The sequence below is a fragment of the Aspergillus pseudotamarii genome, assembly GCF_009193445.1.
Source record: "Aspergillus pseudotamarii strain CBS 117625 unplaced genomic scaffold BDV38scaffold_59, whole genome shotgun sequence".
NCBI classification, from domain to species: domain Eukaryota; kingdom Fungi; phylum Ascomycota; class Eurotiomycetes; order Eurotiales; family Aspergillaceae; genus Aspergillus; species Aspergillus pseudotamarii.
In genome coordinates this window covers 122,057-147,366 of record NW_022475073.1, presented here as the reverse complement: position 1 = coordinate 147,366, position 25,310 = coordinate 122,057, and the positions used below count along the sequence as shown (strand labels likewise).

Sequence of the window (25,310 nt, the reverse complement as noted above, 5' to 3'; positions counted from 1 at the left end):
TACTACCTTTTTACTTAGTACTAGTCACGTAGGGTAGTCGTTTTAGTTTCCTGAATAGGCATCATCATATGTGCCCCCGGTCATTTTTGGTCTATCATCTGACAACACAAACACAACGGATGTTTCTACTCGGTCCACTTAATAGTGTAGAAATATCATCGGTCTCGTACATATCAGGTGTTATGTCGAGTACTCTGTATAGAAGGTCTCTATCCTGCTAAAAAGGGTACGAATGATCCAGGTTAGGTCATCCCCCGAACGAGTCTCTTTACTGTGTAGTCCTTTCTATCTTTTGGATCGGTAATTACTTGTTGGAAATGAATACCCGTACTCCATACCTGCGAAATAAACCCGGACGGAAGCGGTGGAAGTTCGTGCCAAAAAGTCTACCTCACTAATAAGCGGGACTGGCGATCCATAACTTGATCGATGGGAAGAGAAAAAAAAAAAGGTGTAACTTGTAAGATGGATACGAGTCCTATTATAGATATACAGTTCATTCGTTTTCTTTTCTTTTGTTGTTCCTCGGTAGGATTAATAGGTATATATTACTTTCAATACTCTCCCACTTCTTTCTCAGATTTTAGGATGAATGGAACGACTTAATTTAACTCGGCTGGGCATGGAGCATGGGGAGGAGTCCACTTCCTCTGTCTAGGGAATGAGACTGTTGTTCATGGATAGTAAAGCGCTTATTGAATCCAGTCAGTTAGCAGAATTAGAAACCAATCAGTAAGGGTAAGATAAAAAAAAATATGAAATATTAATAGATACGTATACTAAAGAATATGTACTGTATAGGCCTAGTTAGTAGATGACCTAGGTAGTATAGAATGAATTGAATTAAACGTCCCATACAGTCAGAAACCCCCGACCGATGACGTTTCCTTAACCACCAGTCACGGAAGCCACGCGTAAGAAACGGTACGAGACGCGAGGGCGGTAAATTTCCTTAGGGTGATTCGGTCCGCAGAAGGTTCAGCTTCTCGTCTCCTGAACAGTCACTGGACTGACCGCACAGAGAGAGCGTGTGAAAGTCTGGCTGTTCCCTTCTTAGTAGACGAGATGAACACACACCAACAATGAAACCACCACACGGCGCATCCCCATCCCTTTCTTCCATCCCCCGTCCTTTTTCTTTCCCTCCGCCCCTCTCCCTCTCTTCCTCCTCTCCTATCCTCTACCATCCCGCTTCATCATCGTCACTATCCAACCGGACTATGTCACTCGTGCCTCGCTCCTCTTGTCTCCATCAGCCTTGTCAAACTTTTGCCTCACCCTGACCAAGTCGCGCCGCCGCGTTTGACGTCTGGAACCACTTCTCCAACCAACCAACCTGTCTGTTACCCACGTCACAATCGCCATAAAATAATATCCAACTTTCTACCGTCCACCAACACTGCCACTCCGCGTCTCAACGGCTTTTACTTCCCCTTCACACCCATCGGGGCTGATTGTCATTTCTTCTACCCTACCCTCTTAAAATCGACATCGGCAGATTATCCATTGAGCTGAAATGCCCGCTGCTACTGCCACCAACGGTCGCTCCAGTCGGTCTGGGCCCTCTTCGAAAGGGGTCGTTGTACTCAAGCTCTCGTCGGACTTGTTAAGTCGCTTTGCCACTCCTCCTCCCCCAGAGGTTAAGGACAGGAAGAAGAGTAGCATCAAGGACGACGAGTCTAGAGCCGTCTCCCCCATCAAGGAAAAGGAACCCTCCTCCCCGGCGTCATCTTCCGTGGAAGCACCTATCCCTCCGTCCGACAATGCATCGGATGCTGCATCTACACCGGCCGCGGGCACTTCGGCTGCCGACACCCCCCGTCGCAAAGGTGTACCTGGTCCTAAGCCTGGAGTCAAACGAGCTCTGAACCAGACAAGCGAGACAACCCCTAAACCGAGAGGAAAGCCTGGTCCGAAGAAGAAGCCCAGACTGTAGGTCTTTGTTTTCACCCTAGCTGACACTGCAAACGGCACATACTAATTTGGGGGCGAATAGTGACGACGGTACCTCTGAACCCGTCAAAATTGCAGCATCCCATAGGTTGGGGCCCAAAGCCAACACCGGCGCCATTAATGCGGGCCTTCGCGCCCTTGATCGTTCGGGGGCTCCATGCCGCAAATGGGAACGCAAGTCTTTGCAACTGAAAAGCTTCACTGGAATCCAGTGGCAGCTGCCGACCTGGCGAACTCCTCGACCTCAGAAAACAGACGACAATGGCGAAATTAAGGAGTCTGTCTTGGAGACCGGTGATAGCGATAGCAAGGCGAATCAAAGCGCCAGCGGAGTTCCTAGCGAGAAGAGCAACTCTGGTGATGGAGACCTAACGCCGGTCCCTCCAAATATCGCAGAGGTATCTTCGCCTGCCATTGCTATGGCCGCATAGGCTCCAAACCCATAATCTGATTCGGCCATTCGTGTACATTATTTTCACTCTATCTTTTATTTTCCATGGTTTCTGGAGCGTTGTTTACATGTTCAACCTATGTATGGTCTGGATTGGCGTTTGGGAAATTCTATTCTTTCGCTCCCATACTGGGCTACCTTCTTTATTCGTTGTCATATCTAGCCACTGACAGAGAAGTTTCACCTGCTCCTGGCTTTGTTGGCCAGAGTTTGCAGGCTCAATCGCCTTTTGATTTGTCTTTGTCCCTCTATAGTTCTTTGTTTGTACTATTATGTTTGCTGGATTTGGGATTCTACGCAAGATCTGAGTTACCCTCTCTACCAAGGTCATGTGGGGGATGTTTATTGTATGCAGGAAAACGTTGGGAATATATCTACAGATGCAACCGGGTTGCGCACTCGGAGTATCAGTAGGGTAGGCAAGGAGTTTACGATCCAAAGTGATTCATCTAGAATGAACGAGTTTTGATATTCACGTTTTCTTAGATCGACCGATTCTACTCCGTAGGGTTCATTCTTTTTCTCTTTTGGCCAGCCATGAATGTAAGAGATGATAGTGGCTTTTCAATGTTTGATGTAACATCTCATCTGGAGCGGACCCGAAACCCTAGCCGTCTTGGTGGCCGGTAATTGTAGGAGTGATTGCTGACCAGGGAGGAACAGATCAGCTGCTAGCCTAAGCCGGATGATGGATGCATAATTATTAGGAGGGGGTCTCAGCAAATCATGCTGAATATGCTGGGATATGCGGACACCGTCAGAGGAGTCTTGTTGCATGGATATATATAGTAGAAGTGCGCTCATGAGTACTCTAATCCCGGACTCAATTTGGTAGAATCATAGCTGGTTAACTGCAAGGTGGTAGTAGAGGATTCCCCTTCATCTCTCCCCGTCGAAAGTGCAGTCAGTACCAGTAGTAATAAAGTACTAGTACATACATCATGGAGGTCGATGTACCTATGAATACTTTTTTCTTTACTCTTCTCCAGAAGCTCTGGGCGCCCGTGCTTTTTTCCCTTCCCTCCCCCCGCAGTCACATTCCTGTCATGCCATCATGTTCTTTTCCCTCTTAGTAAACGAATAGACTGAAACCCATGGCCCCGTGACTCTTTCCCTTGTAGTACGGAATTAGACAACTTCCTGAGGCATTATTGTCTCTCCTTCCTTTTCCCGTCACACAAGACGCTTCCTAAATTCCCATTCTCTAGTCTTCTCCCAACTTCATTGTAACTGCGAATCCCAGTCTTTCCTTAGATTGGGTGATTTTATTCCTCTTTCAAATATTCTGATACCGCCGAGAGATCGTCTTGAAGTACTTTTTTTTATAGAGTCAACAGCGAATATTAGGCGTCTGGTTGTTGTGCTCCACTGCCGTTTACGGAAAACCAAGTGACCCGTCCGTGAGACCATAATCCAAAAGAACGCAGACAAGAGTAAAAGAAGACGCAGAAAATATAGTCGAAGCAAGTTATCAATAAATGTTGACAAATGCCACGCATTTCACTATCGCCACAGTCATTCGAGTTTCGAGAGACACTCGCGTGAGAGTGTTGTGTATGTTCGTCGACCCTCCCCGCTCATCACTAAGTACCCGCCCGCCGTTGACTTTGGCTCCATCCAACGAACGACTCCAATATGACCGATGCACCATTTCCCCCGTCCAGTGGAGCTCGAGGAGCTCCTGTAGCCACCACATATTCCGGCCCAAGCCTCTCTACCATCCCCCGTCGTTCATCCTACGCTTCCGTCCTGTCTGGAACTGCGCTCTCGCCACCAAGCAATAGTGGTCCGTTCTCGCAACTGCTTACTTCGAACTCCACTTCTTACCCCCCACCATTTCATCCCGACGGCCGCCATCTGAGGCCATCCGCAGACCTGGATGCAGACATGCAGATGAACTCCCCATGGAGGATGTCGTCCGGCGATACACTTCCTCCTTATTCCCGAAAATACGCCAGCTTCACTCGTTCTGATCCCTTCCCCCAAAATCCCGGCAGCTTCTCCGACGTTGCATCGTCTTCATTTACACCATCATACCTGCGCAACTCCAGGTACATCTCCCGCCTCGATGCAGCTCGTCGAGCCAAGCTGGCGTCCCAACGGGATGCAATTTATTCTTCGTCAACGTCGAATCCCATTTCTACCTCCTCCAGCCAGGCGAGCTTGCCGCGTATAACACCATCCCATCGTGGGATGACCTATGATATCATCGAGAGGGAACCCCCTGGCGATGACGAACACGTTATGCCGCTTCCTTCACAGTGGAATGACGGAGACAAATATTCTGGTCTGGAGCTCACAAGCGGGGGATTGGAGGTCCGTTATACCGGCCCAGTCAATAAACACGACCATGAAGCTGCTGCCGTGCGTGCGGATAACCCGATGCCGCCGCAGTGCGGGATCTACTATTTTGAAATTACGATTTTATCCAAACCTAAGGAGGGGTATGTTCACACCACTTTTAGAAGGAGATGATTGTCTTCCTTTTCTCTTCCATTTCTCTGTCCGTCTTTTCTTTCTCTTCTGGGAGATATACTTACCGTAACAGAATGATCGGGATCGGGTTCTCCAGTAATAAAGCGTCGGTTGAGCGTCTCCCGGGATGGGAGCAAGAATCCTGGGCGTACCATGGTGATGATGGCAAGTCATTTTTCGGTGAAAGTCAAGGGCAAGGACGACAATACGGTCCTACCTTTGGTGTAAACGATACCGTGGGCTGCGGTGTCAATTTTTCGACGGGTTGTGCATTTTTCACTAAAAATGGCGTGTTTCTGGGTAATGACCTCGCGACAGGTGAAATTCTCAATGAAAGCTAACGACAGCTAGGTAATGCCTTTCGGGAATTGCGAAACCTAAAGGTCTACCCCTCGGTGGGCATGAAAAAACAGCCCCCTGTGCATTTGGCGGCAAACTTTGGCCAACATCCGTTCATGTTCGACATTGATGGCATGGTTAAGGTGTGTAGTGTGCATCTTGGCGGCAGTCTGGATATTACTGATCAAATGCAGAAAGAGAAATTTGCCATTCACTCAGAGATTCGTGCCACCAGCACCGCTAACCTACAGCCACCCTTAGATGAGTCTGCCTTGCTCCAAGAATTGGTTGCACAGTTCCTGGCTCATGACGGATATGTTGAAACGGCTCGGGCTTTTGCAGAAGAGGTCGCTGCAGAGTCGGCAGCGCTGCAAAATGGGCGTACGGAGCCACTGAAGAAGTATGAGGTAGAGGAAGATGTTGAAGCGATCAACCGGCAAAGTGCGGCGTTCCCGACTTTATTAGATAACTTGCACTAACTCTACGCAGAGATTCGAGCAGCGATATTGGATGGCGATATCGACAAGGCGCTGAAGTATACTAATGCTTATTACGCCAATGTTTTGCAGAACTTCCCTCATATTCACTTCAAGTTACGATGTCGGAAATTTTTGGAGATGATGCGTAGATGCAACGAGCCCTCTTGGGCTGCATCGAAGAGAGAGAAGTCATCTAATGGCCTTGCTGATGGCAGTGCCGTTTTCGACGAAGAGATGGAGCTTGACGAACAAATGCACCACGGTGGCGGCTGGAACGCTGACGGAATGGATACGGAAGAGCCCGAAAACGCTGCGAAGTTCAACGAGCTCCTCACCGAAGCCGTCCAGTATGGGCAACAATTACGTCTAGATTATCCGAATGACGAGCGCGGAGGGAACAAGAAGATGCTGGATGACATTTTCTCGTTGGTGGCGTATCCTGATCCGAAGCAGTCAGTCCACGGGCATTACCTGGACCCTGCAGGCCGCATTGCCGTTGCAGAGGAGTTGAATTCGGCGATTTTAGGTACTTCCCTCCGATCATTTGTTGTTCGTGCGAAGTGGATCCTGACTAACCTACGTGTAGTTTCACTTGGCAAATCATCATCAGCAGCTCTGGAGCGGCTTTACCAACAGACAGAAGTGCTGGTCAATGAAATCAGTGAAGAAGGCGGCGCTGGGGCGTTTATTAATGTGCGAAATGATTTTCTGCTTTGAATCCTTCAGCAGCATGTTTGGGACTGATTACTTGATTATTTTGTGAACGTGGCACATGAAGACTGGTAACCTTTTCTTCCTTTCTTTTTTTTAATCCATCTTCTTTTTTCATTTTCCCTGAATGTCTATTGGTGGCCCTGCACAACTCCTCTGTCTTGACTTTTTTTTTTTTTTTTTATTTCCCGGTCAGGTTGATCTGATCATCGTCCTGAGATACTTTGAGTTTGCTGTGTTCATATACACGAACCTAGATAAGTATGACGCTACAGGTACATACAGTAGTAGCCATGACTGGTAATAATTTCCCAATTCAATTCCAAATCCAATCGATAGAGTTTTTCCTAAAAAAATTTTCTCTTGCCGAAGGCAATGTGCGTGGAGGCGCATACGGATGATGTTCCGGAAGAATTACCACGAGTGGTGAATTGTGATATCTTATGTTCCGATTTCTACCAGAGTCACTCCACTCGTGGCTGCACATCAGTGACGATCGGGGAAGGCTTACTACTAAGTTGGCCTAGTCGGGTCCATCGCCTACCACCAACTTGGCCTGTGAGCAGGCTTATGTAGGTCAGAATCAGGTTGCGTGGTTTCATGACAACTGTGAGGCGATGAGTGGTTTCATTCTTTTTCCCTTACATCCATGTGTCTCATCACTGCAAGGTAGACGAACAGGTAGCACTACCTCAATATTTTCGTTCCTCCAGTACAGTACCTGCAAGTAATGGTAATGTAAATGAGGCGAGTGATACCCGCTATCATCTGCGTAACTCGTGAAAAATTGCGGGTAATGAACCGTGTGTGACTGTAACTCTCTTTGTAGCCAATCAGCGCTCCGATGGAAGCCTTATCGACAGTCTTCTCCGCCTTTTTCTCTCTCTGCCAAATAAAACCACCCGTCACTCTTTCCAAGTTACCTTTCCATTCATAGTTTACGACTGTCAACTACGATCCATTAACAATAGCCATCGGAGGGTTTTCCTTTACATGGCTTTTCAACTGAGTTTTATGGTGGAGATGTACTGATCTCATTTCCACCCCTCATTGACCCCTCAGATCCACTGGGAACCGACAGCTCAGCTCGATGATTTGGCGCCTCCGCTCTAGCTAGCCACTCCAAGGGGTGCCAACTCACACACAGTCTTGGGCAAAGTCGCATTCTAATCCCAGCCATGGCATCCCGTCCGCATAGCCCGGTTCCTGCTAGTCAGGTTCCATGCATTCCTACCCACTCCTCATCCACTCCGACGGCTCTGCGCTGTTGCTGTGGCCGGAATGATTGTACATTCCTGCAGCACAATAATCTGGCCCTGGAGGGGTTGGAAAAGGATCTCGCTACGGCTGCTCGATTGGGTCAGGTACGTTCCTTTGTCGGCGCTTTGGGTCGAAATCAGGCCTCTGCGTCATCATTCCGTTATCTTCGATGCATCCATATTTATGGCTTCCGTTCCTTTGCTTTTTTGTCTTCATGGCTCGATGTCTGTCAGCATACTTTGTACTTGTACATACTTGGGGTTCCTTGAGAGTACATAGATCGTCGTACTCGCAGCCCCCACAGTCTGTTTTTACTTTCCCCCTGTCACATTGTTTGTACTCCGTTGGAATTTGGACCCTCCTTTCGTTACCTTTGCGAAAGGACGTTGGGCTGCAGTTATTGAGAAAAGGCAAAAAAAGGGAGAGAGAGACGACCTGTCAACCTCGTGTCACCCATGGCGACTGTAACGACCGCTAGGTCTCCCATCCTCTCCCATTGTGTTGTTGTCCGTCATGGCCGCCTTCCAAGATAACGCTGTCACGGCGTTCGCTTCAACGAACTCGTCGTCACTAACGTTTGCATTACAGGCTTTACTACATCGCCATGAATCCTACATGGCCGAGGCTGAGGAGGATCGTCGTCGGTTCCTCACCAGTATCGAGAACCTGGAACGCGAGAAACGTGAGGTGCAGGTCGAAAATGCCCGCATCATCGAAGAGAACCGCGGGTTGTTGGAACAGCTGGACGCTTTGAACAAAGCTGTTGCTGATGCAGATTCTCATACCAAGTCTCTTGAAGTTAGACTAGAGCATTCTGAAGCTGAGCTTCGCAAAGTGACGGTGTCAGCTGCCCGTGCAGCTGACCTCGACGCCCAATTGGTTCAGATGGAGAATGAACAATCCAAGCTCCATGAGAGCCTGGAGTCAGCTGAAGAAGAGTCAAGATCGGCGGTCCAGCGATGGAAGAAGGCAGAAAGTACTTTAAGAGATCTTCATCATCAAATCGACCGCATTGAGAAGGAGGCACGAGAGGAACGCGAACGCCATACCGAAGCAGTCCAGCGTATGGAGCGAAAACGGACCGTTGAACGGGAGCTGGATGGCGCTGCTAGACGGCTAAAGGGAGCCGCGGCGACTCATGACTTGGGCAGGAATCACGGCGGAACCGTGGTGTCCCGCTTTGTCCGGGACATATTACAGGATAATGCCAATCTGCAATTGGGAATCGTTGAATTGCGGGAATTGCTGGAGAGTTCGAATCAAGAGGTGCAGTGTCTGCGGGATCAGATCATTTCGCACCAGTTGGTCCCCATGACAGAAGGCGATGGGCAAGTGCCACAACTTGCACCGACGTTGAGTCAGGAACTTGAGTCCAAGGAACCGCGTCGAGCACCGCAAGAGTTTCACATTCACCACCATTATCATACGCCGGCTATCAAAAAGGAGAGACCCACACTTTTCCGACGTTCCAAGAACAGGCACACCTGGGGGCATCCAAATACTGTCCACTCTCCTTCTGGTACAAAATTAGCTCGCAAACCTACGCACCGGTCGCAATCTTCTCATTCTTCTGCGTCCACTATGATGTCTCAGCCCCCCGTACAAATTCCCTCGGCTTCTAAACGCTGGTCCTTGCAGTCGCCTGGAGCTGAGTCCATAGCAAGCTCACCTCAATCCGGATATCGGTCATCGTCTATATTTGATAGGGTAGAGCGTGGGTTTGATTCCTCGCGAGCTACTAGCCCCGACAGCACAGCCTTTTCGCCATTAAGGGTTAGTCGACGAAGAAGCAGCTTCTATGATGCTAGTTTTCGATCTCCTGAAACGGATATTTCGGTCGATCCTGTGGATGATAGCGTTTTCAACAAGGGTCTTGGGGATGCGTACCAGCCTGTTATACCGGAGGAACGAGAGGACTCCGTGCATTACGCCACTTCTGAGAGAGGCTTTTCTCCTGCGCCTGATGATGTATTTGCCTCTCCTTATCGCTCAAGGCGCAAGCAATCGCATGAGAGCTTGTTCTCTGTTGCAGGCATGGACATCCATACTCCCAGTCGACGTCCATCGCGGATGGAGGATATCTCGAGGCCCTACTCTGCTCGCGTCCCGCGCCGTATCTTTTCTAGTAACGATCGGTTCTCCAACCCAGTTCTCTCAACGAGCACAGTCACCGCCAATAGAGAGCCTTCGAAAATTGACCAGTCTTCGCAAGCGCTACTTGCTTCAATGGCTGCTAGTAGGCATTCCGAGACAGGGTCAGCAACAAGTGGCCACTCAGACCCTACTGGGACACCTACTCGAAAAATTTCCCTCACCCGCCGTGTAGGCGGATGGATGCGAGAGCATTTGGGAAATACACCCACAACGGCCATTGGCGACACACAACCTCACCAAGAACAGCCAATATTATCGACGTCACAGGTATCGCCAGATACGACACCCCCATCCGCTGCGAATAGAAAGCCAGACCCCAAGGCTGACACCGTTCCGAGCCTGCGTTATCGGTACCCTGGCGTGAACCAAAAAGGCCCAATCATGGGTTTTCGGCCAACCTCCCGAGCCCCTTTTGCTATTCATGCCGAGGCAATCGATGAGGGCCTGTTGAGAGAGACTTTGGCAGAGTGAGGCACGGATGGTATCAACAGTAGTGTTCTGGTCCACTGTGCACAGTTTGATTTTTTTTATACCATTTTCTTTCATGCTACGGCAGGGATGAGCTGCATGTTCGTATATGGGCAGCCCTAGTGGCTTTTACACTCCTGATCGATTAGCGAGTATATACTTGGCGTCTCTCTTTGCTTCCATGATACCCCAGCGGATATTCCTTATCATTACAGACTGTTACACTTTCCATATAGTGCTCTGTATAGGAAGGCTCAATACAGTATATAGCAGAATCTTTATAATATCTTAAGGATACTTCTTTGTTATTGGCCCATTGATAGGTTCAGCTACCCGTAAGCGTAAATAAGTTCTTTCTCGTGAGCATGGAATCTTTTGCGAAAAGGCTGTCTACCTCGTGACCCGGTAGGTTCGAATTGGGATCCCGGTCTCATGGAAAAAACCGGTCTGGTTCTCCGTCACTGGCGACTCAAACGGTAGACACACTGCTTTAAAACGGTTGTTGTCTGCGAAATAGTCAGTGCCCTAACCCTGCCCCAAAGCAGTACTATCGAAGGGAGCAAATACCACAAGCATCGAGAAACGCCTGGAAGGTCTGCTGGTTCCGTAATGTAGCTGAGAGAATGAATTCTCGGACCCGGTAGTTATCAAAAAGGTCATGAAGAGTAGCAAACAATAGAGGAAGTAAGTCTGTGTCATAGGTCTACGTTCCATTAACCTCTTCGAACCAGGAACACCAATTAGCTTGAGTAACGAGACATAACGTACCAAATCCGCACCGAGTGCAACATCAAAACACAGATCTTCCCTTGCTATATCCTCAGTATCATCTTCAGCCGGATACCCCAACGGCGTTCCCCATTCCCAAGCTCCGACCCCAAACTGCCCGCCTAGCCCATTCCTCGCTTTGCTATCCTTCATATTCTCGATCAGTGTCCCCTCACGATCCGTCGCAAGCACAAATTGCGGCCGCAGGTACTTCGCCGCATACATTGACACGAACCCTGTTCCCGCGCCGAGCTCGATCACCCGTTTACCAGTCACATGGGCTGCGCCGGTGGGTGTGGAGAGGTATGTTCCGAGATGGAGGGAGGCTTCCCAGGTGCGGAAGCCAGTAGTGCCAGAGGAGTAGATCAGGCCGCGCGATTCCGAAGTAATCACTGTTTGGGGGCCTTGAGAGGTGGTGGTGGCAGGGGCGGTGTATTTAATGTAGGTTAGTTGTTGGGCTTGCTGGATTTGAGAGGGTTTGGGGAGGGAGATCAGATTTGTCCAAGTTTCAATGAGGTCGGAATTTAGTTCCTATCCAGGTATTACTAGTTAATGGTTTATTTTATGAAGCGCGGATGGTTCAATTGGTAGAAACATATAATAGTGTATATCTAACTATTATCTGTATTTCTAGAAATGGGCTCTGCGTACAGGTAGAGGAGCTTAGGATCGGACGTACATCCTCCTCCGGATCGGTGATTCCCTCTTCAATCCGTGCTATGATCGTCTTTAGAACGCGTGTGCGATAGCCCATTGGTGGGAGGGGCCATACTGCGGCCTCGTTGAACATATGCTCGTAGATGGCGCATTGTATGTCGGGACGGACGATGGTGGGAGTGTTGGGGAGAGAGAGATGAGTTAGGTCGAGTTGTTGAGAGTACTGCGCGGCAAGCTTCTTTAGTGAATGTATTTCGTTACCTTGAGACATTTTTGGGAGGAATATTTTCTCTTTGGGACTTTTTTTATACTCCGTTGAAAATGAGGGGGACGATCAATTGATAGCGGATAAGGCTGTCACGTGCACAGACCTACCGAAGGCGGGTTAGTGCGCCCTTAGCGAGCCCACATGCACAACAAGCAAAATTATCACTTTGGGATTTGACGACCGACCACTTCGAGCCCGCCAACGACAGCGACTTCGACAATCCCCCCCCAACTTCCTGTCCTCGTCGACGCAGATATTCGCTGCTACCGCAATAATGGCCGACGCTCCCGTTACCCTGCGGACTCGCAAGTTCATCCGCAACCCCCTGCTTGCTCGTAAGCAGATGGTCGTGTAAGCTCCCTGTTTTTTCCTCTGTCCGCTGTTCACAATCTTGCTTCCGAGGCCGACTTGGGATGGGACGGTTTGTTCTTCGGCAGACGAAATTTGTTGGTGTGAGAAAAACTTTGGATTAAGAGGGGGTTTCTTCTGGAGATGTGATTTTTTCTGGGGGGATATTGATTATGGGGCTTCTATAATCTTTTAAGAGGAGGCCCGGCAGTGATGGATCGGCGCTTGGAATATTTGCAAGAAAAGAAGAACGATGAGTTGAACATGATCTCTAATATGATTTGCAGTGACGTCCTCCACCCCAACCGCGCCAACGTCTCCAAGGATGAGCTCCGCGGCAAGCTCGCCGACCTGTACAAGGCCAACAAGGACCAGGTCTCCGTCTTCGGCTTCCGTACGCAATACGGTGGTGGCAAGAGCACTGGCTTCGCCCTCGTCTACGACTCCCAGGAAGCCCTGAAGAAGTTCGAGCCTCACTACCGTCTCGTCCGTATCGGTGCTGCCGAGAAGATCGAGAAGCCCAGCAGACAGCAGCGTATGCATTTCCTTCCCTTCTGGATATGGTATATCTGGGTATCGAAACAAGGCATGGGCTGATGTGTGATTTTCTTCCGGAATACAGGCAAGCAGCGCAAGAACCGCTCCAAGAAGTTCCGCGGTACCGCCAAGACCAAGGGCCCCAAGAAGTCCAAGAACTAAGCGCGCCCTCGACCTGTCGAATTCTGATGGATATGGATCGGATGGGAAGGATTGTTGGTTGCGGCCAGGGGCTAGTGCTAAAGCTATTGATGATAACCCTGTGGTGGTGATTGAGCGATTCGCATTCGCATATGCGATACACCATACCATACTAAAGCTATGTATGCTATGCTATGCAAATATAGTTATCATGCCATGACGATGACAGGGGGCAACCGCATCAATCACAATCAAAAGAAACAAAAAAAATATCAAATTTGAGATTTGGGGGTTCTGGATTCTTATATCTCATCTTTTCTACTTTATTTTGTTTCCGGGCTGGTGGATGAAAAATGTTTCTTTTTACTTTTATAACTCTGGGATTTACACTTTATTTACATCGGTGCTTTTACTATACAAGGGTTTGTTCCTGTTTTTCTTTTTTTTGGTTTGGAACACCTGTCGATGATGCATGGGATATCACTTCTTACTCTCCAACCAACTTCTCAGGCAGAAAGGCTTGTGAGATGTCAGGCACCCATGAGCTCATGTTCATGACCTGCATCGCTTCCCAGCCTTCCTTGGTGGTAGTTCTGGTGCTCGATGCGTAGCTTACTCGGCTCTAGTGTTGGCGATGTCTCTTCCTGGTTATCTATTTTTTAGTTAACGGGGAGTTTTAAATCCACTGCTAGCAGACCAGTACGCACCAGAAAGCCCTCTACTCCAACTCCTACCTCTCCCTAGTTCATTCCTCTACCCCAAAGTATGAAACCTTCCCAACCGAATCACGGCATTCTCAAACCCCATAGTTGCCGTAGTGTAACACAGGAACCCGCCGACCTCAAATTAGGTCAGTCAACTGGTAGGAACCATCCCTTGGAGACCACTGAACCCCTTGGGCACCTTCCCTCCATCGGGATTAATCCCCCCGAGCTCATTCATGGATGTGGATATTGTAAAAGGTCGAGTCGACTCCCGAATAGATGAAGCTTTATTTCCCCCCCCAACTTTGCCCTCTGATGAAGATGTACTTACTGTACTTAACTTGATTTTGCTCTGTACACACGAACTTTTTTTCCCTTCCTCTTTTCTCTTGATCCACTGCGTATGTACATACGTCGTACCTAGTGTAAATGGGAAACCAGATTAGGTAGACCAAGGGGGACACAGGGCTGAGAATGATTGGTGTAGAGACAGTAACTGGATCCAGCCTTGTTTGGCTTTCTTTTGCTTACCTAGGCATATAAGAAAATAGCTTTGGGGGACATGGTGGAGATTTTGGTGTACATTATTTCTAATATTCCTGAGTTGTAAGGTTCTGTTCACGAGCAACATGATCTGGTTTGAGAGGGCTGGCTTCGTCCGCCTCGGATCTATTCTTGAACTTTTGTCTAGTGACGGCTGTAGGATCAAAGAGAGGCTATTGACAATTTGTGTATCGATATTAAATATTTTTGTAACTGATAACTGTTTACGGGTTCTAGGGCTGTAGTTGGAGCTATGTAGGTTACATGCACAGGAAGCTTTGAACAGGAAAAGAAAAGCCCCAGCAGAGATAGAACCACCAAACGGACACAAGCATCAAACGGACTTCAAACAAGCCGCCGTTCACTCGAAAATGCCTCCCACCGTGGCCTAGCCTAGACCCCATATTATGGTTCACCAAAAGATAGAACGGAAGAAAGATGCTAAGGAAGATACAAAGATACCCGACCCGACAATCCTTGCCTACCCCGATATTAGTGTAACTTTTGGGTTTCCAGGACCGAGATCCGGAAAATTTGGGGGGAAAGAAATGAAAAGAAAAATAGAAAGATGTTGAAGGGTGTACAAGCAGGAGAAGTATTTGGAATCACCCAGAACTATCGGAGGGCTAAGAAGGAAATCAAGGGGAATGGTAAGAGAACAAACAGATCAATATTTGCACCAACTCTTGGCTGTCAGACAGCGTAATGACAAATAGCAGAAACAAACGAAACGAAACTCTACCAAAACACCGTGCAAAAACGTGTTGCTCAGCTCCCTCAGCCGTGGTCAGAGCGCTTACGCTGTAGTAACATGCACAGCCGCTTAGCACGCCTCGGAATAGAAGCCCCCTGGGTTACTCAAAGCTTGCGTCCGATGTGCTTCTACGGTTGCTCCGGGATCCGAAAGGCCGTCCGCTGCCGGCAAGCTAAAAGCTAAAGAGGAGGAGGTACTTTGGAGCTGCTCGGGAGGTCGCGTGTAAGGAAGTCCGTTCATTAGCATCCCGGAAGTGCCTGGTTTGGGTCCTTTTCTCCTCTCAGAGCTGCAGTAACCGTAAATGGTGGAGCTATCCTCCACAAGAGAAAGACGGGCACTCTCAGTCAAGATCGGCCTTCGCATTGGAGCTTCCTCGCTTCTCTGCAGCTCTTCGCCGGAATTCGCGGGGTTCAATCGAGTGAATGTGCCACAGGAGGGCATCAACGGTGACGAAGCACTGGCCGACGTCATTGGTGAATATCCAAGCACCATCTCCTGCGTGTTCGACGGGGGTGGTTTTGCCCGGTTTAGAGGGGCGGCGTTAAAAGGTTCGGGGGTATACTGTTTCATCGACCGGGCACTGTTGGCAGTAATGATAGCTTTAGGTGTCCAGGGGTGTCCAACCCTGCAGTCCTGTTGAGGAAGCCCGGAAATGGCATCGGACGATGTTGGGAGCACCGAAAGACCCGATTGAAGCTGGTTCCGCCCACTGGGGGTGGGAAGTGTCCGATCTGCTTCCTGTCCCGCAGATGATAGAGCAACCATCGAGGGCACAAAGCCCGTATCAGTAGATTGGGTTCCCGGCGCCGACATTATATAAGCGTAATCGGAGTGGTGAAACGTGCCCTGCGCTTCATGGTCGGGCAAAAGCCCTCCCCTAGTAACGCTAAGGCCAGAATGGCATGTCCTTGACCATGGGACTCCGTAGTAGTCTCCTAGGGCTCCTTGGGGTAATATCGTGGGCACCCCGTAGGCTGCAGGCTGTGAACCGTAAGCAGCCGAGGGATCTTCGTCATAATTGGCCATATGATCCTGACCAAAGCCTGGGCGACTATAGGACTGTTGAGGCTCGGTCGAGCTTATGCAAAAGGCTGGTGGTGGACGTGAGAGAGAAGTAACGCGGAAATTGGATGGATTCGCTGACAACAACTCTTGTCTTGTAGCCACTGAAGATATGTACGTGCCCTGTCTCTGGTGAGCTAAAGACAGTGTACCGTTCATAAACGAATACGGCCATCCAGTAGCCTTTGTCTGCAACATTGATGAATTGACCTTGGCTGTATCTTAGCTTATCGTAGAGGAATCCAGTGATTGGTGAAGAGGACTGACCCTTAAAAACTGGCAGTGCGTATTCCCCGAAGACCGACAATTTGAACATCCTTGGCCGTCGCCAATATCACCGCTGCACTTGATCTTCCTTTTCCGACATCTATTGCACTGCGGATGTCAGCTTCTTTATCCCCTTTCCTCGGGCAAAGGGAACTCACTGCTACGGGGATCCGTCGTCTGGTGGCGTTTCGACTCTTCTCTCCTTCCGGAATCGCAGTATTCGGTCCGATGATCCTGTCCACAACCATCTGCTGGCTGCTAGCCTGTGTTGGATGTGATAACGAGAGTACATCTTGTTGAGATTGCGGGTCGAAACCGACCTCGTCCTCCAGGGTGTAGAAAGAACGTGCCATTACTTTAGGTATCAGCGGCAAAGAAAACGCATTGGTTCCAGTTCTGAGACGTGCATAAAGTCAAAATAGGTACAGGAAATTCAAATATAATCAGTGGTTACCGGAAGTATCAAAGGTCAATGGGCCAGGAATGATAGCGGCCAACATGTTCCGCCGATCTTCGCGTATTGGAAAAGGGACCGGGGAAGGGCGAGGGGGATACAGTCGGAAGCGATGCCAGTTTTAAGTCAATGTGTCAGGTTTAATTTTCTGATTGCCCTTTTATCAGTATTTGTTTTTTCAAAAAATATCTTTTCTCTTCTGTTGGTCCGTTCAATGTATATTATTTCGACGGATGGTAACCAGATTCGGAAGAGCTCAAAAGCCAGGAAGGACTGCTAATTCACTTGCTGGCTCAAGCAAGTGGCTAAGTTGATACCTGGCTTTCTCGTTGCACTATGCAGAGTTCCGTCTACTTTATCCAAGTCAGTCGTCAAGTCGGTCGGGTCCGTAGACGCACCCTGATAGAAGGTCAGCCAGACAGACGACAGACAGAATTTCCCGGCGTTTTAAGAGGTTCTGTTTCACAAAGTAACGTTGCACGGGTGGACATGACCTGATAGTCGCCATAACGAGTCAGGCTGAGAGAGCCGGAAACCTTTCTGAGCTCTGCTGAGCCAATAGCCACGACCAGGGCTCCACAACCTTTCTCCTTGAACCACGGCCATCTTCAAATGGGTACATTTCTCTTCATAGATGGATCCTAAAGCAAAGAGAGGACTGGGACCGACCCCCAACACACATACATTTGGCAACAAGTGGGCAGCAGTCGATTACGTTTGCAAAAGCCTTGCAAAGCTGCAACCCCGTGGGTTGGCCGAGACGAGTATGGAGGTTGTTTGCCTTCATTGAATGGCGGTGTTATTGACCTATGGCTGGGCTTCCTGCCATTTTCAACGTCAAACATACATCTTCGTACTTTTGACACGCCGCCTATAATCTAGTGAAGAGTCGGCAGCCAGTGACGGCCATGAAAATCTTGGGAAACCCAGATTTTGCTTTAATAAATGAGTGGTGAGCTGCTGATAACACAAAGAGGCCCTTGCAAATGACCTAGCGCAAGAGCATTACGCTGGTGTCTCGGAAAACTCTGGGCTGGCACATCCTAGCCGTAGGACTGACGGCGATGCTTCGGCGCGATTAGATCATGCCAGTCCCAACGAAAGCAAATGTGGCTTAGTAGCCAAGACTGAGCCCCGAATGAAGCCCTGGCATAAATGGACCGACTTGAAACCTGTGTCCAGGTCACTGGGCTGGATCTGCATCTGTACATAGGCTGCGTGGCTGTCGCTCTCCAACCATCTAATGCCATCCCCAATGAATAGTACAGAATAAATCCAACCAAGCCGAAGAAATGTAGTGAGTATAGGAAGAGATATGGGATTACCGTTATGGTAAGGCAAAGTACATGAGATTGTTTAATACTACCAACCAATCCAACGAAATGGGAGAAATCTTGGACAGGAAAGCTCTGCCATGTATAAAGGTCAGGGGTGTGAACCGAAAGGATGTTCTGACATAGCAGATTTACATTTGTCTGCACATACGCTAACAAGGCTCCCTGGTGAGATTAGTTTCGTTTGTGGCAGACCTATTCAAGCAGACCAAAGAACCCAATGAGCTCCTTGTCTATAATTGACAGCCACAATCACGCCGAACCAAGGTTCGCTGACATAACGAAGGAAAAAGGAAGATACCAAATGAGCCATTTAGAAGGAAAGATCCGAAGCAGTCTGCAGACATCCTTTCCTTTCTTCCGAAGATGTTTGGTCGGAAATGGACCCATGTTGACAAACGGACCAGCCACCAGGTGCCAGGAACCAGTGAAACGTGCTTGACATTTGTTAGCGCTGGAGCTAATGATAATCTAGGGGCAAAAAAAAGAAAAGAGAAAAGAAAATATATTACTATTGATGGAAAAAAACAAATAAGACGATTGCGAGGTCGCAAAGGGTAAGACAGGGAAGAAGAGAACAAAAATATACTAAGATCGACCACGTGTTTTTCCCTTTCGCTGTAGTTGCTGATCGACGTGAAATGGTAAAGCTGCAGTACTACTGACCGTTACGTTCAACGCTTCTGCTGTGGAACTCGAGAAACAAGTGAATAGTCAGTAGTACCTTAGCAAGTGTACCAAATATGCTTACCTATAATATATGCTGTTTTGCTTGGTGCCAAGACGCATTTTCCACTTCACGGAAGAGCATACGGGAGTCATAGTTGAGCTTTGTCCTCCAAGTATCGAAGCGCATATCTCACAAGAGAAGAACTGACCAAACGGATCATTTGTCATGGTAAACAGCAGCCTACCAATCTTGGCCAACCTTTGCGTATGTCCATCTTGCACGCCCGATTTCACATCGAACGGGTCTAACGGAAGGCCTGCCGTTGGATTGAGAAGTGGTTTCTAGTTACACGAAGGGGTGCTGGCTCAACGATTCGAAAGGTGAAAGCAAGCTCTTCGAAAATAGAAGTAGAATGAATAGTGTCCATTGGGGTAGGGGTCAGCCGACTACTAGTAGGTGTTGGTCATGGCTCTCGCGTATGGTATGTACATACCTATACCATGGAAAGTACAACTAGTTGGGGATCGACGGATCAAATTGGCTTTTGTTTGGTGGCAGCGGCTCCGCACCTTAACTTTTCCCGCCTTTAATCTGTAAACTAAAAGGATACTGCCGTCAAGTCTTCAGCCATATCATCTCTCTCCCTCCACAGGGTCAAGCTTCCGATCAATAGCTTAATTTTTTACTGCTGTGCGGGCCCCTTTCTCATTTCGGTTCATGCTGTTCAATTTCAATACTTGTTTTCTTCTTTAGTTCCTCGTATCCTTGTCTAACGCACGGTCGATCATCCCCGCTTCACGTGTGACCACCAGAGCGCCATGAGCGTCCTCCTGGAGACCTCCCTTGGTGACATTGTCATTGACTTACTAGTCGACGAGTGTCCTAAAGCGTGCGAAAAGTAAGTAGACCTGATTCTCATGTGATAGTCTGGCTTTTGTGTATCTTGCGCGTGTATTATGTCGAGTAGCTGAACCCCGAAACTAAGCTATTCATTTTCTTCCGCTACAGCTTCCTGAAGCTATGCAAAGTCAAGTACTATAATTTTTCCCCCATCCACAGTGTCCAGAAAAACTTCACTTTTCAAACCGGCGATCCCCTCGGACCTGATTCCTCAGAAAGCGATGGCGGTTCGTCGATATGGGGCCTTCTAGAAGGTCCGCCGAAGAGGACGTTTTCGCTCGAGCCCCCGCCGAAGTTGAAGCACGATGAAAGAGGAACAGTGAGCATGGCAACAGTTCCTTCGCCACATGATCCCGATCAGCGCATCGCTGCGAGTCAGTTCATCATCACATTGGGGGAGAATCTTGATTACCTGGATGGCAAAGCGGTGATTTTTGGGAAGGTTGTGGAAGGATTTGACGTCCTTGAGAAAGTAAACGAAGCCTTCATAGACGACCGGGGTCGACCACTCAAGGACATTCGTATCCGACATACGGTTATTCTTGACGACCCATTCGAAGATCCCCCGGGCCTGGCGGCTCCCCCTGAGAGCCCTTTGCCGTCGAAGGCGCAGCTAGCTACTGTGAGAATAGCCGATGATGAGGAGCTCGACGATAATATGGACGAGGAATCTATGGAGAAATTACGGCGCGAACGCGAAGCAAGAGCACAGGCGCTGACCCTTGAAATGGTTGGTGATCTCCCATTTGCGGAGGTTAAGCCGCCAGAGAATGTCTTGTTTGTCTGCAAGTTGAATCCTGTTACTCAAGGTATGTGTTCGCCGTCCTCGTAAATGTTCTCTCTTGCTGACGGAAAGTAGACGAGGATCTTCACTTGATCTTCAGCCGGTTCGGTTCAATCTTATCCTGCGAGGTCATTCGAGACAAACGAACAGGTGACAGCTTGCAGTACGCTTTTATCGAGTTTGAGAACCAGAAAGATTGCGAACAAGCCTACTTCAAGATGCAGGGCGTGCTAATCGATGATCATCGTATACATGTGGATTTTTCTCAAAGTGTCTGTTCTACGATTCACTTTTTACTACCTAGCGTTGCTGATAAGTCATATAGGTGTCGAAATTGTCAGAAAGCTGGAGAAACGCTACCATCTCCAAGCGCAGTGGTCAGCGAGGCGGATTTGGCGGCGTAGCAAGTCTTGAGAAGAAGCGCCAGTATAGGGCGTCCGATAACGCTCGGGAAGAAGAGAATGATTATAACCTGGTGTTTGACAAGGGCGATAAGGCTCCTCGCAGGCGGTCATACAGCCGGAGTCCACAACGAAGTTCCAATCGTGACCGACGGGTTAGCCGAAGCCCTCGGCGAGATTCCTCTCGAGATCCTTATCGGAGACGACACCGCGACCGGTCTCTCAGTCGAAGCCCAACACGAGGAGAATATCGCGATAAGGACCGGAGTCGCTACAACAACCGTGAGCGACGCCGGGATGATGAACGTTACCGGGAAAGGAGGCGTCGTTGATGTGTTCTTCAGATTCTTAGTGTCTGCTATATTCCATATGTAAAATAAATCAAGCATACCTACGTAACTAACTGCATAAATATGGGCGATTTTTGATGACTGACTTCACTATTTATCTCCTGAGCCTCACCCAATAAATCCCTCGATCTCACTGACCAACCGAAATCCCCTGATGAAACTTGTGGCCCCACGGCTTCACATCGATGGTGGCCCACGAGAGCTCCGCCTTCTACCGTTCCCTGAGGCGTGGTTGGCCAGTCCGACCTCTCGTCGAGACTTGGAAAGTTTCTTGCTGATCGCTAATTATAGGCCCATACCCTCAATAATACGTATGTTGAAAATTGTGGTTGCGATGGAGTAGTACTAGGCCAGTTAGTAGTAGTACTAGTATCAGGTATGGAGCAGCTCTCTTTCTGTTACTCCTGACTAAAAATAATAATGGAATAAAAATAAATCATTAGTGAGGTAGACTATTCCTAGCGGTCAGCCCGTGGCTTGACAACACACTCCTTAGTATTAGATTAAGTTGTAGTTGTTGCTTTAAAAGACCCTTCATCCCAGAGCTTCAGTTCCACCCCGCCATTCATTCGCAAAAACCCCTCCCGGACTCTAGTTCTCACTTTCCCTCATTCTCTAACCCCCCACCACATCCACATCTCTCTTGCCTTTGAACAAAAATCTGCACATTTCCCTCCGAATCCACTTACATTCAAGTTCAACACCATGGCGGCAGCTATTAAGGAAACCGTATCCAACCTGCTCCATGGTCATTCCGAAAACACCCCTCGTCAACCTTCCCCTGAAGAGTTCCAGCAACTACAACAGAAGTATACCGATGCCGGGCAAGGACATGTTTTCAAATTCGCCGATCAATTAAACCAGGTCGAGAAGGCTCAGCTCTTCCATCAGCTGAGCAACTTCAAACCCAACCGGATCAATGAGCTGGCCGACAAGGTTCTGAATCCCGCCAAAACTCAGGATGGCCCCGTTACCCTCGAGCCCCTCCCTGAAGTGGCCACTGCCTCTATCATGGACTCCAACCCGAAGGACATTCAACAGTGGTACGATGAAGGTCTTCAGGCGGTGTCGGAGAACAAGGTCGCCGTGGTCCTGATGGCTGGCGGACAGGGTACCCGTTTGGGAAGCTCTGCACCCAAGGGTTGCTTCGATATTGGTCTACCCAGTCAGAAGTCCCTCTTCCAGATTCAAGCAGAGCGTATTGCCAAGCTCCAGCTCCTGGCACAAGGAACTTCCGGCAAGGAAGCCATTATCCCCTGGTACGTCATGACCAGTGGGCCTACCCGCAAGCCCACGGAGGAGTTCTTCGAGAAGCACAAGTATTTTGGACTGGACAAGAAGAACGTTGTCATCTTCGAGCAGGGTGTCCTGCCCTGCATTTCTAATGAGGGTAAGATTTTGCTGGAGACCAAGTCTAAGGTATGATGCTCCCTTGGATGGAGACCAACCCGGTGTTCTGACAACTATATCTAGGCCGCTGTTGCCCCTGATGGAAATGGTGGGATCTACCAAGCTCTCATTACCTCTGGTGTGCGCGAAGACATGCGGAAGCGTGGCATCGAGCACATTCACACTTACTGCGTCGACAACTGCCTAGTCAAAGTTGCCGACCCCGTCTTCATTGGTTTCGCCGCTTCCAAGAAGGTCGATATCGCTACCAAGGTGGTCCGTAAGCGCAATGCTACCGAGTCAGTCGGCTTGATCCTTCAGAAGAATGGCAAGCCTGATGTGGTCGAGTACTCCGAAATCGACAAGGAGACGGCCGAGGCTAAGGACCCCAAGCAGCCTGACGTGCTGAAGTTCCGCGCCGCGAACATTGTCAACCACTACTATTCCTTCCGCTTCTTTGAGTCCATCGAGACCTGGTCCCACAAGCTGCCCCACCATGTCGCTCGCAAGAAGATTCCTTGCGTGAACATCGAGACTGGTGAGGGTTTCAAGCCTGAAAAGCCCAACGGTATCAAGTTGGAGCAGTTTGTCTTCGACGTCTTCCCGTTGACCCCTCTGGAGAAGTTTGCATCCATCGAGGTACGCCGCGAGGATGAGTTCTCGCCGCTGAAGAATGCTAGTGGCACTGGTGAGGATGACCCTGATACTAGCAAGCGCGACATCATGAACCAGGGACAGCGCTGGATTGAGAATGCCGGCGGTGTCGTTGTCACCGAAGGGGAGGCCGTTGGGGTTGAGGTCTCCCCGCTGATCAGCTATGTAAGTTCGCCGTCCTTATTACCATTCGAGAACGAACAAGTTGTATGTTCATCCGAGGGTCTATACTAACATAAATCGAACAGGGTGGTGAGGGGCTTGAGTTCCTTAAGGGCCGTGAGATCAAGGCTCCTGCTGTGGTTGAGAAGGAAAAGTAAATATATTGATAACTACTGTTTGATTTTATTACCATATGCATTGCATGGCAGATTAATATATGAATGAAATGGTCGCTTAGCAGCGTCTGAACCACAAAGCGAATCTCATTCAGGAGAGGTCAAGTGATCGAGTGATCGAATGGACAAGCGTAGTAAACGTGCAAAGACACTCTTCATCTCTCCCAACTTAACATATCCATCTTATTTAGGTGGAAAATGACCGGCCGTTTCCCACTATTCCCTTCCTCTGAAGAGCCAGTGCCCTACTCTTTCTGACTATCGAGCCACCGCGCCCAGCTACGGTGATGCCTCTTGTTTAACCCAGCAACTTGCATTTGCACTATCCCCCTAGGCCCATAAGTTGACACCAGTTAATATAGGGAGTGCAGAAACAATGCCCATAATAACAACACACAGTAGAGCTCTACTTACACAGGCACAGTAAGCACTTCAATTGCTCATATTCAAAAACCATGCAATCTAACAATAAAATCATACCTGTAACGATTCACGCTTGGGAACGCTCATCTTGTTGGATGAACCGGTTCCCACATCTGAAATCCCGGAGGTAGAAGCATCACTACCTGCAGCAGGAATGGAACCAACAACATAGCTGGTACTAGAGGCAGTCTGTGTAGTCTGAGGAGCAAATTGAATAGTCCCAAGAGAGCAAATATATTCCGGAAAAAGCACAGTGTAAGTGTAGAACTAAGTGTTCAGTTTCTATACGTATGAAATATTAGCTTAGACGATGTTGCGGGAACGTCGGAATAGAGCTGGCTGATGATATGATACTTTACTGCCCTCAGGAACCCGGTTAAGTATCCTTGGATCAGTACCAACCAAGTCGTACACACTACCTCTGTAGGACAGTTGTAACTTTTAAATTAAATGGTTGGTCTAGGAGTTATATATATATATATATACTTATATCTTTAGTGATTTTAACATACTCCATGCAATTGCCTAATAAGATACATTATATACTCGACTTAGTACGTTTAATCAGTGAGTGCGAATAGTACCTGCACCTACAGATTGCACGTGTATAAATCATAGCCTTCAACCATGGAATCAGCACTCAACCCTTCGTACACTCTTCAGATAGGGAATTTTGTATGTGTGAAGGAGCCTAAGTGATCCGCAGGGCTGACGAAGAAGACAATTCCATGTTACCGCGAGTACCGGCTACGTGCGGGATCTCCCTCAAGTGCTATATTTATATAGAGCATCTCTTGCCCTGCGTAGCCTTTAGACACTACGGATGTGCAAGGAAAGCGCGCGTTTGCTGAACGAGGAACGGACTACAACCATGTCACACGGTGCAACAAGGGCTCGACTCAAGCAACGTTGCCCATGTCCATAGATCTGGAGGGAATTACACATGCTTGAAACTGTTGTCGAGTACCGCCGCACAAGTGGATCATAGTGGGGTAGTCTTAGACAGTCGCAATATTCAGTTGTTGCAGAAGGTGCTTGGGAATTATCTTAACTGCTCTAGGGAAGAAAGACGGAGTGGTAAGCCTTGTCGAGGAAGAGTAGTAGAAGGTAGGTTCCAGTTGACATAGTATGCCAGAACATGGAGATCTAAAAATATCGAGGAGGGGCAAAGAACCACCACACACTGCACAGAGTCAGGCGCTTACCCAATTCGGAAAACTGCACTGGCAGCCTGGAGTGAGTGAGTGACCCGTGACCGTCAAGGCTTCAAGAGT

General features: G+C 48.7%; 10 protein-coding genes across 10 annotated transcripts; 8 read left to right on the top strand and 2 right to left on the bottom strand.

Annotated features, from left to right (window-relative positions):
* The first annotated feature begins 74 nt into the window (after positions 1-74).
* On the top strand, positions 75-692 carry BDV38DRAFT_256900 (uncharacterized protein). Its single transcript, XM_032055551.1, has one exon. It carries the CDS (start codon positions 430-432, stop codon positions 604-606), a length of 177 nt encoding a protein of 58 aa, XP_031910041.1. The 5' UTR covers positions 75-429; the 3' UTR covers positions 607-692.
* A 326-nt stretch (positions 693-1,018) lies between these two features.
* Positions 1,019-1,400, top strand: BDV38DRAFT_173126 (uncharacterized protein). The gene has a single exon (XM_032051965.1). It carries the CDS (start codon positions 1,083-1,085, stop codon positions 1,281-1,283), a length of 201 nt encoding a protein of 66 aa, XP_031910040.1. The 5' UTR covers positions 1,019-1,082; the 3' UTR covers positions 1,284-1,400.
* On the top strand, positions 1,401-2,426 carry BDV38DRAFT_173169 (uncharacterized protein). The gene is made up of 2 exons (XM_032051968.1): positions 1,401-1,932; positions 1,997-2,426. Exons 1-2 carry the CDS (start codon positions 1,517-1,519, stop codon positions 2,382-2,384), a joined length of 804 nt encoding a protein of 267 aa, XP_031910039.1. The 5' UTR covers positions 1,401-1,516; the 3' UTR covers positions 2,385-2,426.
* Positions 2,427-4,039: 1,613 nt separating this feature from the next.
* On the top strand, positions 4,040-10,293 carry BDV38DRAFT_273927 (CTLH/CRA C-terminal to lish motif domain-containing protein; the record flags this gene model as incomplete). The annotated part of the gene is made up of 9 exons (XM_032057760.1): positions 4,040-4,768; positions 4,799-4,848; positions 4,953-5,179; positions 5,231-5,361; positions 5,413-5,659; positions 5,708-6,223; positions 6,284-6,390; positions 7,626-7,772; positions 8,257-10,293. The coding sequence occupies 9 exons, from the start codon at positions 4,040-4,042 to the stop codon at positions 10,291-10,293; spliced, it is 4,191 nt and encodes a 1,396-aa protein (XP_031910038.1).
* Positions 10,294-10,554: 261 nt separating this feature from the next.
* Positions 10,555-12,254, bottom strand: BDV38DRAFT_173259 (protein-lysine N-methyltransferase). The gene is made up of 2 exons (XM_032051969.1): positions 11,738-12,254; positions 10,555-11,589 (listed from the first exon to the last, which is right to left on the bottom strand). Exons 1-2 carry the CDS (start codon positions 11,984-11,986, stop codon positions 10,816-10,818), a joined length of 1,023 nt encoding a protein of 340 aa, XP_031910037.1. The 5' UTR covers positions 11,987-12,254; the 3' UTR covers positions 10,555-10,815.
* Positions 11,948-13,271, top strand: BDV38DRAFT_173164 (40S ribosomal protein eS24). The gene is made up of 3 exons (XM_032051967.1): positions 11,948-12,334; positions 12,619-12,866; positions 12,954-13,271. Exons 1-3 carry the CDS (start codon positions 12,258-12,260, stop codon positions 13,028-13,030), a joined length of 402 nt encoding a protein of 133 aa, XP_031910036.1. The 5' UTR covers positions 11,948-12,257; the 3' UTR covers positions 13,031-13,271.
* On the top strand, positions 13,272-13,742 carry BDV38DRAFT_173136 (uncharacterized protein). Its single transcript, XM_032051966.1, has one exon. The coding sequence runs from the start codon at positions 13,363-13,365 to the stop codon at positions 13,618-13,620; it is 258 nt and encodes an 85-aa protein (XP_031910035.1). The 5' UTR covers positions 13,272-13,362; the 3' UTR covers positions 13,621-13,742.
* A 1,213-nt stretch (positions 13,743-14,955) lies between these two features.
* Positions 14,956-16,871, bottom strand: BDV38DRAFT_173104 (uncharacterized protein). The gene is made up of 4 exons (XM_032051964.1): positions 16,794-16,871; positions 16,498-16,735; positions 16,340-16,447; positions 14,956-16,282 (listed from the first exon to the last, which is right to left on the bottom strand). The coding sequence occupies exons 2-4, from the start codon at positions 16,690-16,692 to the stop codon at positions 15,080-15,082; spliced, it is 1,506 nt and encodes a 501-aa protein (XP_031910034.1). The 5' UTR covers positions 16,693-16,735; positions 16,794-16,871; the 3' UTR covers positions 14,956-15,079.
* Positions 16,872-19,353: 2,482 nt separating this feature from the next.
* BDV38DRAFT_256874 (cyclophilin-like domain-containing protein) lies at positions 19,354-21,300 on the top strand. The gene is made up of 4 exons (XM_032055550.1): positions 19,354-19,695; positions 19,806-20,506; positions 20,557-20,753; positions 20,807-21,300. The coding sequence occupies exons 1-4, from the start codon at positions 19,616-19,618 to the stop codon at positions 21,212-21,214; spliced, it is 1,386 nt and encodes a 461-aa protein (XP_031910033.1). The 5' UTR covers positions 19,354-19,615; the 3' UTR covers positions 21,215-21,300.
* Positions 21,301-21,744: 444 nt separating this feature from the next.
* On the top strand, positions 21,745-23,809 carry BDV38DRAFT_256868 (UDP-N-acetylglucosamine diphosphorylase). The gene is made up of 3 exons (XM_032055549.1): positions 21,745-22,651; positions 22,706-23,440; positions 23,524-23,809. Exons 1-3 carry the CDS (start codon positions 21,938-21,940, stop codon positions 23,593-23,595), a joined length of 1,521 nt encoding a protein of 506 aa, XP_031910032.1. The 5' UTR covers positions 21,745-21,937; the 3' UTR covers positions 23,596-23,809.
* The last annotated feature ends 1,501 nt before the right edge of the window (positions 23,810-25,310 follow it).

Excerpts from the sequence above, each read along its gene's own strand:
- BDV38DRAFT_256900 (XM_032055551.1), top strand. The coding sequence starts at position 430 with ATGGGAAGAGAAAAAAAAAAAGGTGTAACTTGTAAGATGGATACGAGT.
- BDV38DRAFT_173126 (XM_032051965.1), top strand. The coding sequence starts at position 1,083 with ATGAAACCACCACACGGCGCATCCCCATCCCTTTCTTCCATCCCCCGT.
- BDV38DRAFT_173169 (XM_032051968.1), top strand. The coding sequence starts at position 1,517 with ATGCCCGCTGCTACTGCCACCAACGGTCGCTCCAGTCGGTCTGGGCCC. Across the intron at positions 1,933-1,996 it reads CCGAAGAAGAAGCCCAGACT|TGACGACGGTACCTCTGAAC; the intron begins GTAGGTCTTTGT and ends GGGGGCGAATAG.
- BDV38DRAFT_173259 (XM_032051969.1), bottom strand. The coding sequence starts at position 11,986 with ATGTCTCAAGGTAACGAAATACATTCACTAAAGAAGCTTGCCGCGCAG. Across the intron at positions 11,590-11,737 it reads TCACCGATCCGGAGGAGGAT|GAACTAAATTCCGACCTCAT; the intron begins GTACGTCCGATC and ends ATACCTGGATAG.
- BDV38DRAFT_173164 (XM_032051967.1), top strand. The coding sequence starts at position 12,258 with ATGGCCGACGCTCCCGTTACCCTGCGGACTCGCAAGTTCATCCGCAAC. Across the intron at positions 12,335-12,618 it reads GCTCGTAAGCAGATGGTCGT|TGACGTCCTCCACCCCAACC; the intron begins GTAAGCTCCCTG and ends TATGATTTGCAG. Across the intron at positions 12,867-12,953 it reads GAAGCCCAGCAGACAGCAGC|GCAAGCAGCGCAAGAACCGC; the intron begins GTATGCATTTCC and ends TCCGGAATACAG.
- BDV38DRAFT_173136 (XM_032051966.1), top strand. The coding sequence starts at position 13,363 with ATGTTTCTTTTTACTTTTATAACTCTGGGATTTACACTTTATTTACAT.
- BDV38DRAFT_173104 (XM_032051964.1), bottom strand. The coding sequence starts at position 16,692 with ATGGCACGTTCTTTCTACACCCTGGAGGACGAGGTCGGTTTCGACCCG. Across the intron at positions 16,448-16,497 it reads GACGACGGATCCCCGTAGCA|TGCAATAGATGTCGGAAAAG; the intron begins GTGAGTTCCCTT and ends TGACATCCGCAG. Across the intron at positions 16,283-16,339 it reads CGCACTGCCAGTTTTTAAGG|GTCAATTCATCAATGTTGCA; the intron begins GTCAGTCCTCTT and ends GATACAGCCAAG.
- BDV38DRAFT_256874 (XM_032055550.1), top strand. The coding sequence starts at position 19,616 with ATGAGCGTCCTCCTGGAGACCTCCCTTGGTGACATTGTCATTGACTTA. Across the intron at positions 20,507-20,556 it reads GTTGAATCCTGTTACTCAAG|ACGAGGATCTTCACTTGATC; the intron begins GTATGTGTTCGC and ends GACGGAAAGTAG. Across the intron at positions 20,754-20,806 it reads ATGTGGATTTTTCTCAAAGT|GTGTCGAAATTGTCAGAAAG; the intron begins GTCTGTTCTACG and ends TAAGTCATATAG.
- BDV38DRAFT_256868 (XM_032055549.1), top strand. The coding sequence starts at position 21,938 with ATGGCGGCAGCTATTAAGGAAACCGTATCCAACCTGCTCCATGGTCAT. Across the intron at positions 22,652-22,705 it reads TGCTGGAGACCAAGTCTAAG|GCCGCTGTTGCCCCTGATGG; the intron begins GTATGATGCTCC and ends AACTATATCTAG. Across the intron at positions 23,441-23,523 it reads TCTCCCCGCTGATCAGCTAT|GGTGGTGAGGGGCTTGAGTT; the intron begins GTAAGTTCGCCG and ends TAAATCGAACAG.